The sequence below is a fragment of the Lycium barbarum genome, chromosome 6, assembly GCF_019175385.1.
Source record: "Lycium barbarum isolate Lr01 chromosome 6, ASM1917538v2, whole genome shotgun sequence".
Taxonomy (NCBI): Eukaryota; Viridiplantae; Streptophyta; class Magnoliopsida; order Solanales; family Solanaceae; genus Lycium; species Lycium barbarum.
Window position 1 is genome coordinate 4,294,021 of NC_083342.1, and position 15,974 is coordinate 4,309,994.

The 15,974-nt window shown below is 36.4% G+C and overlaps 1 protein-coding gene and 1 long non-coding RNA gene across 3 annotated transcripts; both read left to right on the top strand.

Annotated features, from left to right (window-relative positions):
- Positions 1–569: 569 nt before the first annotated feature.
- LOC132600533 (uncharacterized) lies at positions 570–2,212 on the top strand. The gene has a single exon (XM_060313762.1). It carries the CDS (start codon positions 866–868, stop codon positions 1,790–1,792), a length of 927 nt encoding a protein of 308 aa, XP_060169745.1. The 5' UTR covers positions 570–865; the 3' UTR covers positions 1,793–2,212.
- Positions 2,213–9,336: 7,124 nt separating this feature from the next.
- On the top strand, positions 9,337–15,739 carry LOC132600534 (uncharacterized). 2 transcript variants are annotated; one of them, XR_009567221.1, is made up of 3 exons: positions 9,337–11,349; positions 13,538–13,675; positions 14,915–15,739. It is a non-coding gene; the product is annotated as an uncharacterized LOC132600534 (long non-coding RNA). The 2 variants fall into 2 exon arrangements; XR_009567220.1 differs by lacking the exon at positions 9,337–11,349 and adding an exon at positions 12,499–12,699.
- The last annotated feature ends 235 nt before the right edge of the window (positions 15,740–15,974 follow it).

Here is a 15,974-nt window from a genome sequence, read left to right on the forward strand (position 1 = left end):
TAAAATGAAGTCAAACTTAATGATGGGATATTATAATTCATACCATCGAATTATAATTCCGGAATAATTCAGTCCGCCTACCAAATGACAAATTCAATGTCTATGAATTATATCTTAGTTAATTATCGTCAATCATCAATTCCAAGTCTAGAAGAAACTGAATAAAATAGTAACTATGCTACTAAATTGCATTTTCTACATACTTCCATCTTAATTCTACCTGGTCAAACTTCATTAACAATGTTGTAATATAATACTCCTGGTCAAACTTCATTAACAATGTTTGTTGTTATATAATAGTCTCCCGTCTCAATTTATATGACACTTTTTCCTTATTAGTCAGTTCTAAAAAGCATCACACATCCTATATTCAGTAACAATTCAACTTTAAATTTATCTTTTTACCCTTAATGAATGATTTCTAGACACACAATTTTTTATGATTTATTTTAGATCACAAATTTTATTTCTTAAACTTCATGCACAATCAAACACCCTCATATAAAATGAGACGGAGAGAGTATATAGGTACGAATCTCATATACTATAAATTAAAGAATCTCATACTGTAGTAGTATCTCAGATGAACTGGCAGAGAGACTAAATTAAGGAAAAAAGAACTTAGCATTCTTCCATTCTTTTCCTTTCTTCCTTCTCATGAGTTTGCAAAATTTAAGGTGAGAGAGAAAGAGAATAAAAAAACAAATTATACTCTTTAATACCTTTACATGGGCTTGTCAGAGAAGTGAATTTTATAGTTTTATACTTCATTTTCCTCTGAAATTTCCCATTTAGAATAATTCCAAAACAAAAAAGAAACTCCTTTCATTTTCTTCTAAGTTCCCATTTTTTTTTTTTTTCAAGAATGAGGGATTTTGCTTCTTGTTTTAGTGAATATGCAGTGCAAGTAGTATCTGAAACTACTTCTTGTTCTAGTTATTCAAACACTTCTTGTTTCCCTCAAAATTCTTCAACTCCTTCAACACAAAACAGTGTCACTAATTTGTACAAGGTCAGTTTGTCCAATAAAAAACAGTTCTTGATCACAGTTTCATGGTCCAAAACAAATGTGTCACAAAGTTTGTACATACAATTTGGTGATGACCCTTCAAATTCATTCAAACTTAGCACGAATTCGCGTACTTTCAAGAAGAAAAAAGGGAGTAAAGCATTTGAATTATTTGATCATACAAAGGTTGAAGTTTTCTGGGATTTGTGTGAAACTAGGTACAACATGTCTGGTGGTCCTGAACCAATTGATAAGTACTATGTTGTTGTCACGTTTGATTCAGAAATTGGCCTAATTCTTGGTGACATTTCTGAAGAAAAAAAGTTCAAGAATTGCAACCCCATGGCCAAATTTACATTAATTTCAAGACAAGAACATTTTTCAGGCAACACCCTTTATTCAACAAAGGCACAATTTTGTGACAATGGGTCAAAACATGACATTTTGATAAGTTGTAGTGGTGAAAATGAAGGACAAAATCATCATCATAATCATCCAGTTTTATCAGTTTGTATTGATAAGAAGATGGTAATTAGGGTGAAGAGGCTACAATGGAATTTTAGGGGAAATCAGAGTATTTTCTTGGATGGTTTGTTTGTGGATCTTATGTGGGATGTTCATGATTGGTTCTTTAATCCAACCTCAGGTTCTGCTGTTTTCATGTTTAGGACAAGAAGTGGATTGGAGAGCAGATTGTGGCTAGAAGATAAAGACAAGTTGATGCACAAGAATCAAGATAAAGTTGAGTTCTCATTGATGATCCATGCCAGTAAGAGCACATGATTTTTCTGATTTTCTATCCGGTGTCCGGTATCTAACTTTGCGTTACCAACTAATTCGATTGCAAAGATTTTCTTCTATTACTTCTGGTCCTACTGCAATTTTTAGTGGTGTAAGAGCACATAATTGAAAGGTGTTTAATTTCTTCTCTTTCATTCTTTTCCTTAGAAAATTTCTGTTGTTTTTTCCTCTTAACCCAATTTTTTTTTTTTTGGTTTAGATTTCTCATTTTAACTTGTAGAGTTCTCTGGATTTACACTTCATCTCTCATGAAAAGAAAAAAAAAAGATGGTAGAAGTTAAAGGAGAAAGACTTATTATTTTGATTGATCTTGTTAGAATGAAAGCAGCTTGAAGATTTTGAAATATTTGTTGTATATTTTGTCTGACTAATTATAAGAATCTAATGGATTGTTTTTCTTTTTATGACTATTATGAGCACTACACCCTTTTCTTGAGTTTGTTGAAGTGGATGTGCAGATAAAAAAATGATATCTTCATACAATAATTGATCGAATTCATTATTTGTTTCTCTTCACCGGTATACATAGATTATACATTAATTATATAAATCACACATAAATTATATACTCCCTCTGTTTCAATTTATTTGAACCTATTTCCTTTTTAGCCCGTGCCAAAATGAATGACCTCTTTTCTAATTTGGAAACAAATTCACTTTATGAATGATTTACAGCCACACAAATTTTCAAGGCTTATTTTAAACCACAAGTTTCAAAAGTCTTTCCTCTTTCTTAAATGTCGTGTCCAGTCAAATGAGTTCATATAAATTGAAACGGAGGGAGTATATTATAAGTCTGCATTAGGTAGGCAGTTATTTAAGTTAATTCTTCATTCAAAAAAGAAAAAAAGAAAGAAAAAAAGGCATCTTATGCCTATAGTATAAAGATTTGAATGTAACATTTTTGTTTGTGCTTTTGGCCTTTTGGGTGTTCTAATTGATTTGAAGTGCTATCAGCTTTAGGAAGACAAGTAGGGTTTTTAGAATCTCTTGATAATGATCTTCCTCCATAATATTTCCTATTGTATTTTCAATTGGGAAATTACAATATTATATTTCTCCAAATAGACTTGGAAAAAGGTTCAAGGAAAAAAAAAATGATTTGCTTTAGATATATGCTTTTTAATTAGGTGAAAACAGAGAGTTTCTTCCCTAGCCATAAGGCAACCAAATGAGATTGCCAGATAGATCTAAACAGATTGTATGTTGTCACCTTGGCTATCTTTATTTATCTCTAGGACCACTTTCCAATAGGCCCTTTTAATCAACCAGTTGTTACAGGTTACTAATTAATAGTTTTAAATAAATTCATCTACAATTATGTTTAAAATATCTAATTGTGTAAATATTTTTTATACCGTTAGCACATACGTACAACTTTAAATTCTTACTTTTTTATGCTCTTTAGGCACTTAGAACATGACTCATTCAAAGTATGCACATTTCCACACCATCTTATCTTATGTGTTGCTGCATACAAGTAGAAAAAGGGAATGTGGGGCGGAGGTGATTATGGGTTTTGATTTTTAGAAAGATAGGTTATTGGGTTCTGAATAAATAGTTTATACATTTTAGGTAAATTTTTCTAAACACAAATCAAATTTGAGCCAAAGCTATTAGATTATGTTGTATCTGTAAGCAAAACTATAGCTCCGCCCTTGGGTGCGAAGGGGAAATTCGACATTGACCATATGTTGGGAAAACATTTTGATTGAAATGAACACCCATAAAACATAATTTTGGGAAACTAGGATTCAAATTCCACTAAATTTATAAAATTATTGGGTAAGAATAAATCAGTACCCGTTCGATTAGTCGAGATAGTTACTTGACACAGTCACCAATTTTAAAAAAAAAAAATAGTTCAAGCATACATTCAGAGATAGCCATGGTCAGGAGCGGATCTAGGGGCACAAGGGATTCTTCTAAATTTTCTTCGCCGGAAAGGAAAATTCTTGACTCCGCCAGCGCTCATAATTACCAAAAGCAAGGTACATGGGACTGTGGGAAGGGATAGTAAGCTATGGAACAGCTTAAAAGTGTCTTGTTTTGGAAATACCATGACTATATTAAATTATGTGTACACTAGAATTTAGTATGCAAAAAAAAAAAAAAGTGGTACTGTATCCAGCAGTCCTAATAATGAAGGATCACAAGTTTTTTGTAGTTTACTCTGAACAATACTGACTACGGTTTCACTGTTGAATTAGTACACAACTACTTGAGACTCAAGGAGGGGAGGTGGACCATGTCTAAAATGGGACTCTTCCTTCATTAAATTACAACTTGTAATTATATATCAGACAGTCTGTTCTTGATAAGAGAAGTGCAGCAACAATGCATTGTTTTCATGAACCCATATTCAAAATTGGTACCCAGGACAACAACTGATAGACATCAAATTCAAACAAAGTCAAAGTCTGCTACATGACGTATATGACAGAGGGCAGACCAATGAGGGTTGGTCATGAAAAGACAAGAACTGGCGGGCTAATGAAAAAGAGGTGCATATGATACCTTAAGTGAATGCCACGCCGGAATGAAAGAGGAGGTAAAGAGATTTATAAGGTATAATACAAGTTCACACGATACCCGTGCTCTTGATTTAGATGATGACGTTGTTCGAGGGACAAACTGTGAGGCCTACTGGGCCAAGCGGAAAATATGTTTGATTCAATTTTGTTCAACTTTTTTTTTTATTTATAAAACCAAACTAAATCTCATATTTATTTCCTTCAAATTCACATTAAAATTTAATTAAGTGAATCAACACATCAATTTATCAAAGTTGGTTCGAATCCATATTCCATTTTGTGCAATTACTATCATACCATGGGCCACCAAGACAGTTTTCTTGTGAGTCCTCTTATCTTTATGTTGTTTCACCTTCAATACTGCTGGATTAATTGTCCTACTGCTGAAATTTCTCATTTTCACACCATTTCATCATGTGCATGCTGCCTTAGAATACTAAAGGCAAATTAATAATGATTAGTAACTATCAGTTAGTAACATCAACTGCTATATTTGGATGCTGCAGTTTTTTGGACTATCAAAATCAAACAGCACTAGACAGTTAATTCCATGCATTATTGGATTGTGCCTGTGAAACCCCTAAGAAAAACAACTCATCACCAGTGGTACGTACAATAGATAGGATTCCTCTATCATTAGTTAAGGGTCTCGAGTTCGAGCTCTGGTAATGAAAAATATATAGGACGTGTTTCCCCTTTTAATAATTAACATGTGACATGAATCTGAATTAGTTAGGGTCCATAAACGGGTATCGGACATTAGGGTGGGGAAAATAACTTGTTCGCACCCAATACTTACATCAATTGAGATAATTAATTATGAGATTTACAAATTAAAGTTAGCATATAGATTACCCAATTATGGTTACATATCATAGCTAATTTTATAAATTTATATGCAAGATACATATCCAAAACACCAAGACATCCCCCTCTCTCCCAAGAGCAAAAATAAAAAAGAACCACCAACTCATATTAAAGAGGAGAAGGAACATTACAAAAGTGGGAGAAGAAAAGGAAAAGATGAAATTGAATTCCTAATACTAAAGACAGAAATAAAACCACCGTTGTCTTCATTAAATTGAATTCCTAATACTAAAGACAGAAATAAAACCACCTTTGTCTTCATTAAATTGAATTACTAACATTAAAGACAGAAATAAAACCACCTTTGTCTTCATTAAATTTAATTCCTAATACTAAAGACCGAAATAAAACCACATTTGTCTTCACTAAATTAAATCCTAATACTAAAGACACAAATAAAACCACCTTTGTCTTCATTAAATGATCAATCAAGAAATGATAATAACATAATGTTACAGGGACGAAAATATCGATTGATAATATGGTAAAGATGACTCTAATTACTACTGTTACATGTTAAAATTCATGATAATGTAAAAAGAATCTAGATACAGTAGTAGTACATATAACTTCTTCCTATTTATATTCCTACACAGTCAACTTCTAGGAGAGTGAAAATTCAATGTCTATGAATTGTATCTTAATTAATTGTCGTCAATCATCAATTCCAAGTCTACAAGAAACTGAATAAAATAGTAACTGTACTACTAAATTGCAATTTGTACATACTTCCATCTTAATTCTACTCGGTCAAACATCTTTAACAATGGTGTAATACAATATTCCTTCCGTCCCAATTTATATGACACTTTTTTTGTTTTAAGTCAGTTCAACTGTGATATAATACTCCTTCCGTCCCAATTTATATGACACTTTTTTGTTTTAAGTCAGTTCAAAAAAGAATGAGACCTTCTATATTTAGTAACAATTCAACTTAAATTTATCTTTTTACCCTTAATAAAATTTTAGCCACACAAATTTCTATGATTTGCTTATATCACAAGTTTCAAAAGTCTTCATTTATTTCTTAAGCTTCATGCGCAGTCAAACACCCTCATATAAAATGGAACGGAGAGAGTAATATAGTTATGAATCTCAACAACAACAACAACATACCTAGTGAAATCACACAATGTGGTGTATGGGGAGGGTAAAGTGTACGCAAACCTTACCTCTATCTTGGAAGATAGGGAGGCTGTTTCCGGAAGACCCTCGGCTCAAGAGAAAACATAAGAAAATGTCAGATAAGCACAAGCAGTTCAAAGCAAAATGAAAATGAAACTAAAGAAAGCGAACAAGTCATGATAAAGCAGTCTGAGAAAAGGAAGCAGTAGCTACCACAGATAAATAAGATAATTGAAGTACAAGAAACAACACAGAGTAGCAAGCATCAAATGACAATAGACTATATATCAAAACTGCGACTACCTGCTAGCCTTCTACCCTAATCTGAGTCCTCCATAACCTCTTATCTAAGGTCATGTCCTCGGTAAGCTGGAACTGCGCCATGTCCTGTCTAAGCACTTCTCTCCAATACTTCTTCGACCTACCTCTACCTCTTCTGAAACCATCCATAGCTAACCTCTCACACCTCCGTACTGGGGCATCTGTGTCTCTCCTTCTCACATGACCAAACCATCTCAGTCTCGCTTCCCGCATTTTGTCCTCCACTGATGCCACTCCCACCTTATCTCGGATATCTTCATTCCTAATCCTATCTCGCCTAGTGTGCCCACACATCCATCGCAACATTCTCATTTCCGCAACTTTCATCTTTTAGACGTGAGAGTTATTGACTGCCCGACACTCTACCCCGTACAACAAAGTCGGTCTCACAACCACTTTGTAGAACCTGCCTTTAAGTTTTGGTGGCACCTTCTTGTCACACAACACTCCTGAAGCGAGCCTCCATTTCATCCACCCTGCACCAATACGATGTGAGACATTACCGTCAATATCCCCATTTCCTTGTATAATAGACCAAAGATATTTGAAATTTCCTTTCTTTTGGATGGCCTGGGTACCAAGCGTCACTTTCACGCCAGCCTCATTGGTCATGTCACTGAACTTACACTCCATGTACTTTGTCTTGGTCCTACTCAACTTGAACCCTTTAGACTCTAGAGTTTGTCTCCAAACCTCCAGCTTAGAGTTCACTCCGCTGCGTGTCTCGTCAATCAAGACTAATATCATCCGCGAATAACATACACCATGGCACCTCACCTTGGATTTGCCGTGTCAAACAATCTATCACTAAGGCAAATAAAAATAGGTTAAGAGCTGATCCCTGGTGCAACCCCATCTCTACTGGAAAGTGCTCCGAGTCACCTCCCACTGTCCTTACCCTGGTCTTGGCTCCCTCATACATGTCCTTGATCGCCCTAATGTACGCTACAACTACACCTCTAGCCTCCAAGCATCTCCATAAAACCTCTCTAGGCACTTTGTCGTAGGCCTTTTCTAGGTCGATGAAAACCATGTGCAAGTCCTTCTTCCTCTCCCTATAATGCTCCACCAGTCTTCTCACAAGATGAATGGTTTCTATAGTCGAGCGCCCCGGCATGAATCCAAACTGGTTCTCTGAAATGGACACGCCTCTTCTCACCGTCATCTCCACCATCCTTTCCCACACCTTCATAGTGTGGCTTAGCAGCTTGATCCCTCTATAGTTGTTGCAACTTTGAATATCACCCTTGTTTTTGTACAAAGGAACCACCATCATACTCCATCTCCATTCCTCAGGCATCTTCTTCGTCTTAAAAATAACATTAAACAACCCAATCAACCACTCCAAACCTGCCCTGCCCGCGCTCTTCCAAAACTTCCTAGGGATCTCGTCAGGCCCGGTAGCTCTTCCCCTGCGCATCCTACAAACAACACCCTTAACCTCCTCCGCCTTTATACTCCTATAATACCCAAAATCGCGACGCCTCTCAGAGTACTCCAAATCCCCCAACACAATGCATCTGTCACCTTTCTCGTTCAAGAGTTTATGGAAGTAGGACTGCCACCTCCGTCTAATCAGAGCTTCCTCCACCAATACTTTGCCATCCTCGTCCTTGACGCACTTTACTTGATCCTAGTCTCGTGCCTTTCTCTCCCTCACCTTGGCTAGCCTGAACAACTTCTTATCCCGCCTTTGTCCTCTAGTTCTGCATATAGGCGTTCAAAAGCTGCCGTTTTTGCCGCTGAAACTGCCAACTTCGCTTCCTTTCTCGCAATCTTATACCTTTCCCTATTCGCCTGCTTCTCCTCATCATCTTTGGTGTCTATCAACTTCGCGTACGCCACCTTCTTTGCTTCCACCTTCCCTTGGACTTCTCCATTCCACCACCAATCCCCTCGATGCCCATCATGGCGACCTCTCAAGACTCCCAGAACATCTCTAGCTGCTTCCCTAATGCAGCTCGCTGTCCTATCCCACACACTGCTCGCGTCCCCCCTACTTTCCCAAGCTCCCGGAGCCATCAACTTCTCCCTCATCTCCTGGGCACTCGACAAAGTCAGACTTCCCTACCTGATCCTTTGCCGATCATCCACGACCCTCCTTTTCTTCTTCCTCATAATCTCCAAATTCATCACCAAAAGCTTATGCTGGGTCATAAGGTTCTCACTCGGAATGACCTTGCAGTCTATACAAAGACCTTCATATACTATAAATTAAAGAATCCCATACTGTAATAGTATCTCAGATGAACTGGCAGAGAGACTAAATTAAGGAAATAGAGAATTTCTCAGCATTCTTCCATTACCTTTCTCCCTTCTCATAAGTTGCACAATTTAAGGTGAGAGAGAAAGTGAATAAAAAAAAAAAACTTTCTCCATTTCATTTTATGTGAACTTATTTCCTTTTAGTCCGTGTAAAAGAAAATCATATCTTTCCATGTTCAAAACAATTTATCTTTGTGCAATGACTTATAGTCACATAAAATATATGTGACTCATTTTACATCACTAATTCAATTTTTTTAAATTACGTACCCAATTAAATAAGTTCAGATAAATTGAAACGGAAGAAGTTTATATTTAACACCTTTACATGGGCTTGTCAGAGAAGTGAATTTTATAGTTTTATACTTCAACTTCCTCTGAAATTTCCCATTTAGAATAATTCCAAAACAAAAAAGAAACTCTCTTCATTTTCTTCTAAGTTCCAAAACGAAAAAGAATAACTGTGTAGGAATATAAATAGGAAGAAGTTATATGTACTACTACCGTATATAGATTCTTTTTACATTACCATGAAATATTACATGTAACAGTAGTAATTACTATCATCTTTACCATATTAGCAATCGTTATTTTCGTCCCTGTAACATTATTTGACCACAAACTTTCTCCAATTAGACTTACAAGTGATCTAATTGTCGAAGATGATCTAATTGTGTAAATATTTTTTATACCATTAGCACATACATACAAGTTTAGATTCTTACTTTTTTATGCTCTTTAGGCATTAGGAACATGACTAATTTAAAGTATGCAAAATTTCACACCATCTTATCTTATGTGTTACTGAAAGTTGCGGAAATGCGAATGCTGCGGTGGATGTGTGGCCATACTAGGAGGGATAGAATTAGGAATGAAGATATCCAAAACAAGGTGGGAGTGGCATCGGTGGAGGACAAGATGCGGGAAGCGAGGCTGAGGTGGTTTGGGCATGTGAAGAGGAGAGACACAGATGCCCCAGTGCGGAGGTGTGAGAGGCTGGCTATGGACGGTTTCAGGAGAGGCAAAGGGAGGCCGAAGAAGCATTGGGGAGAGGTGATTAGACAGGATATGACACAGTTTCAGCTCACCGAGGACATGACCTTAGATAGGAGGTTGTGGAGGACTCAGATTAGGATAGAAGGCTAGGTGACTTATCCTTCCACCATAGTAGTTGTAGTTCTGCTCATTTGTTTATTGCCATTTGATTTCTGCATTTTATTGCTGCTTATATTTGTGGGGCCGTTGTACTTTGATTATCTTATTTATTTATAGTAATTAATGCTTCTTTCTTTCCGTACTGTTCTACCATGACTTTCTCTCTTTTGTTATTCCTTGTTTTCATCTTGTTTTCGATATGCTTGTCCTTATCTGACCTTTTATCTTGTTTTCCTCTCTTGAGCCGAGGGTCTTTCGGAAACAACCGCCCTACCTTTCAAGGTGGGGGTTAGGTCTGCGTACACTCTACCCTCCCTAGATCCACACGGTGGGATTATACTGGGTTTGTTGTTGTTGTTATCTTATGTGTTACTGTCTACAAGTCGAAAAAGGGAATGTGGGGCGGAGCTAGAATTTTATGACTATGAGTTTTGATTTTTAAAAAAGGTAGCTTATCGGTTCTGAATAAATAGTTTATACAATATTAGGTAATTTTTCTAATCTTAAAAGGGATAGTCGAGATAGCTACTTGACACAGTCATCAATTTTTTTTTAAGAAATAGTTCAAGCATACATCAAGAGATACCCATGGTCAGGAGCGAAGCTAGGAGCACAAGGGGTTCTTCTAAATCTTCTTCGCAGGAAAGAAAATTCTGACTCCGCCATCGCTCATAATTACCAAAAGCAAGGTACATGGGAGTGTGGGAAGGGATAGTAAGCTAAGGAACAGCTTAAGAGTCTTGTTTTGAAAATACCACGACTATATTAAAGCATGTGTACACTAGAATTTGATATGCAAAAACAAAATTAAAAAAAATAAAGTGGTACTGCGCCAGCAGCCCTAATGATGAAGGATCACAAGTTTTTTGTAGTTTACTCTGACCAATACTGACTATGGTTTCACTGTTGAATTAGTACACAACTACTTGAGACTCAAGGAGGGGAGTTGGACCATGTCTAAAATGGGACTCTTCCTTCATTAATTATAACTTGTAATTATACATCAGGCAGTCTGTACTTGATAAGAAAAGTTCAGCAACAATGCATTGTTTTCATGAACCCATATTCAAAATTTGGTACCCTGGACATAAACTGATAGACATCTCAAATTTAAACAAGTCGGAAGTCTGCTATGTGACGCCCATGACAGAGGGAAGACTAGCGAGGGTTGGTCAAAAGAGAAGAACTGGTGGGCTACTGAAAAAAAGGTGCATATGATGCCTTAGGCGAATCCCACGTTGGAATGAAAGAGGAGGTGAAGAGTTTTATAAGGTATAATACAAGTTCACATGATACGCGTGCTCTTGGTTTAGATGATGACGTAGTTCAAGGGACAAATCTGTGAGGCCTACTAGGCTAAGCGGACAATATATATGTTTGATTCAATTTCGTTCAACTTTTTTTTATTTATACAACCAAACTAAATCCTATATTTATTTCCTTCGAAAAACATAATTGAGTATCAGTGTTAAGTTTGCTGTGTTGCACATCTATAGTTGTCTGTTGTCTGTCTTATCTTTCTACTTTTCTGCAAATCTATTGTAGTTGACTGTTCATATGTTCTTTAGAAGTGACAATAAATAAGAATTTAATCCTTTTGACTTTTGATTGTCTGGTACATGCTTGAAGCTCCTGTATGTGTTGTTTACTTTTATGGGAAAATATTTAATAATTTTTTATGAGTATTTTTGTGAGGAACTGTTTGAAAGCTTCAGGTAGTTGTCTAGACAGGGTAATGTCTACTTTGACCAATCATCAGCATGTTAGTTGTCAATCCTGTATGATTTGTACATACTCCTTCTGTCCCAATTTAAAGGAAACTTTTCCTTTTTAGTTTGTCCCAAATAGAATGTCACCTTTCTGTATTTAGAAACAATTTAACTTTATGAGATGATTTACAGTCACACAAATATTTTAAGGCTTGTTTTGGACCTCATATTTCAAAAATGATCTTTTCATTCTTAAACTCTTAAACTCTGTGCCTAGTCAAATGGTGCCACATAAATTAGAACGGAGGGAGTAATTGCTAAGCTGTCTGTTTGGGTCCCTTTGTAATAAAGTAAGATGCAGTGCTTGTGCTGATTACACGTATTTACTCCATTCCATTTTATACGAAACTCTTTTCATTTTGGTCTGTTCCAAAAGATTAACACCTTTTTATATTCGGGAACTCTTTAATTCTAACATTACCATTTTATCTTTAATAATAAGCTATAGAAATAGAAATGACAAACTAAAAGTTACAAGATATTAAAGGTACTTTTGGTATGTTATACAAATTTTTGAATAAGCTAAATACTTTTATTGATATTGAAAAGCTCCCGTATATAAGTGGTATACCAAAAGGTAGAGAATCTAATCACTTTTGGTATGCCATACATATTTAGATTTTATGTCAAAGTCTTTCTTTCATTCTTAACTGCGTGTATGAGAGTAAATCCTTGTGAACTAAGAATAGACATACGGGTGTATGATTTTGTACTATGCAATTGTGATTTTGTACTATGCATTTGCTTTTCTAACAATTGATGCAACAATGACGGGGGAGTTGATCCATCTGTTGGTACATCAGAAATTAGGAAAGCCTATAGAAAAGCTGCGCTCAAGCATCACCCTGATAAGGTTCTGTTGGTAAAACTGTGTTCAGAACTGTAGGAAGTAGAAACCAAAAACTGGAAAAACTAGAAACTAAAAGAAAACAGAAAGTGTTAATTTGGAAAAAAATTCAGAAACAAAGAAATATCCAAGACCAAGAATTCACTGTGTGTCCTTAAGGAATTTAATCCCCTCACTGTACCCGAGGTTATGGATTACTTTCTCCGAGGATAAAACGGATATACCTGTCGTAGGAGTAGCAGTAACTCAAATGCCTACGACTTCGACGAACTCAAATTAGGCAACGAACCACACACAGACTCAATAGTTTTATTTCAGGAAAAAGTATGCAGAATTTGCTATGCAGAAAAATTTTCAGTAGTTGAAAAATGAGGCATTGCCTCAGTTTATATAGCCGCGAAATATAACTGTTCAGAAAAAATAAGAACGTTGGGATTTAAATTCAGAAAATGAAGATTGAAGTTAAATAAATTTGGTCCAAAAAGATTATCAATCAATCAGATCATTTGACCAAATCCAAATCTTCCAAATCTGTAGCCGAGCCGAGTGACGACAACGGCGCGAGGGGAGTCCCTCTTCCCAACCCTTTAAGAGCTAAAAGAAGTGTTTTCTAATATAAGCACATAAACTTTCCCTTTCTACCACCAATGCGGTACAAAGCTCCTTTTCAAAGGAACTTTGCTTTAAACTTCATTTTCCTTCCATGTCTTTTTCCCTCCATTTCTCATTCACACCAACTTAGCTAACTTCAATCATTAACTAGCTTTAACAGGTTCTTTGAAGACCTTTGCCACTTCATAACATCACTTATGGTGACTTTAGCTAAACGTTGTTTTGTCGATAGGCTGGGCAATCACTGGCTACTAATGACAATGCGGATGATGGACTGTGGAAAGAAATAGCAGAAGAAGTCCATAAAGATGCTGACAGGCTCTTTAAAGTGATAGGAGAGGCCTATGAAGTGCTTTCGGACTCTGCAAAGGTATGTTTTGGTTGATGCTCCACTGTGATTCATGGTTGTTTGCCTGAGAGTAATTTGTGACAAGATCAAAGAATGTGTGATTGCTATAAATAACCAGTTTGTTGCTAGCCTTTCTCCCTGCCTTGTGTACTCGTGGATCTTCACCTAGGGTGCTTGTAGCAAGTTTATGTAACAAACCTACTTGATAGCGCGTCTTAATTCCAGAGTATAATATATAGCCAAAGATATCTTTTGTATTCCTTGCCTTAATGTCGTTCCCATGTATCTGTTTCCTAGTTTCGGGGAGATTGTCACTGTGGAGCCTATGAAGGTTAGATGTCCATTTTCCCTTGAATGGAATTTTCTCTATTGTTGGAGTCTTCCATCTTATTTGACTGTTGTTCCAAGGAGCTTTTCAGGAAAAGCATCTGCTGTAGTTAGACTAACCTAGAACTTTCACCTTATTAAACCTGCGTTGCATTCATTATTAGATATCACTAGGAGCCAAATCCCCTTGTATCCTGTTGCTAACATTCAGGTTATGCAGTAGCCTTTCATTTGTTGCTTCTCTTATGGCTCTAACCCACTGCCTATAATCTTTCTGCTTCACTTAAACCGAATTATGGAACTCTTTAATTTTCATACCTGAGTAAAAATCCACACACTTAGAATCAAATGTCAAATTAGAAGCAAAGAAATGAGAGGAAAACACTGATCAGGAGACTTAAAATCTGGGTGGCGTAGGTAAAAACAATTCTTTGGAAATTGCAGAATTTGTTTGTTTGGCAAAGAAACAAAAATTCCTGTTAAATCAAAACATCTCCAGAACAAAGAACGGCCTGAGATTTATTTTTTTAAAATGACCGGTATGTCTTCTATAAAATAACTACTCAAACTCGAGTAGTTTTCTCACAACATGTTGCGTGAAGAACTTTTCCTGAATAACTGTCCAGGCACCAATGGATGCATATTCATTTCTTTTTCTTTCCCCCCTCCGAACCCACCCTGAGTAGAGCAACCGTTAGTGTAGGATGCACATCGGAATAACTGTTTGACCTTGGTTCTCAATTTATTTGGTACCCCTGGATGTGCTTGGTTTCCTTTCTTATCTTCTTTGCTTATGTGGCCTTTGATTGCTTAACATGGATGTGCTTGCTTCCCTTCCTTCTTTCTCTTCTTTGCTTAAGTGCATTTCCTTCTAAAAATTTCTTGTTTTGTTGAAATTTGGATCTTTACTGAGTTACGGCTTCTTTCTTGAAGCGCTCACGTTATGACCTTGAAGAAGAGATGAGAAATAGTCAAAGCAGAGGCAATGAGAGCAGCACATTTAGAACACACACGGAGTTTAATACTTCTCACTTTGAGAGAAGTGGAAGTAGAGGCCACTGGGAAGATGTTTGGAGAGCATATAAGAGTACCCAGTCCAGAGAATCGGACAGAAATAGAACAAACTGGTAGTTGTGATGAACTTGTGGTACTTTGAGCTTCATACAATTAGATGCACCTTGTGTTCAGCATTCTGCTTGCGTGTATAGTCTGCAGTCACTGCCTTACATGGGAGAAATGACTTGCAGAACTTAAAAGAACAGTCATGAAATTTGTGGATGAAGTATTCAACATACTGACACCTTGACCTTGGCCTTCCTGACTAGTTATTCGAGCAGGTGCACGAAAAAAAAACTGTTGCATAAACCTTGTTTGAGGATTCTCAACAGTGGGTTTTTGAAGCTTGGAGAGAGATTAGCATCAAGCCGAACTCAAGCATCCAGATATGTTTAGGCAACAAACAAGGAAGGCCTTCATGATTGCTGTTGTATAGTTATCGAACGTGTATTAGTACAGAAGCTGTTCATGGCCCTGGAAACCTTGCTAGTTTTGGTGCTAGCAGAGACCAACTCAACAGTTTGAGAAGGATGCTGTGGATGACCAATTTTGCTGAGTCAAATATCTATCATTTGCTATTCTAGTGTAGTTCTATACTTGTAATATCGTTTGTGTACAGAAGTGTGTGTTTGTATTTGAAAAGTCCTAAAAATGATAAGAGTGAGGTTACTTTTCTTCTTTGATCTTTCTTCTTTTTCATTTTCATTTTCTTGATTGTGGGGGTGGGGTGGGGGGGGGGGGGGGGGGGTTCTGTTATTGTAATACACCAAAGTCAATTATTTTTTGATCAATTTGATAATTATTTGACTTGTTTTTGGCCAATGAAACATCTTTCCTGAAAATTTCATTTGACAAACTTGATGTTGATTTACTAGACATTTTGTTTTCCTTTGTCTACCTCTACTTAAATTTGAGTCACATTGTATTACTTGAAGAA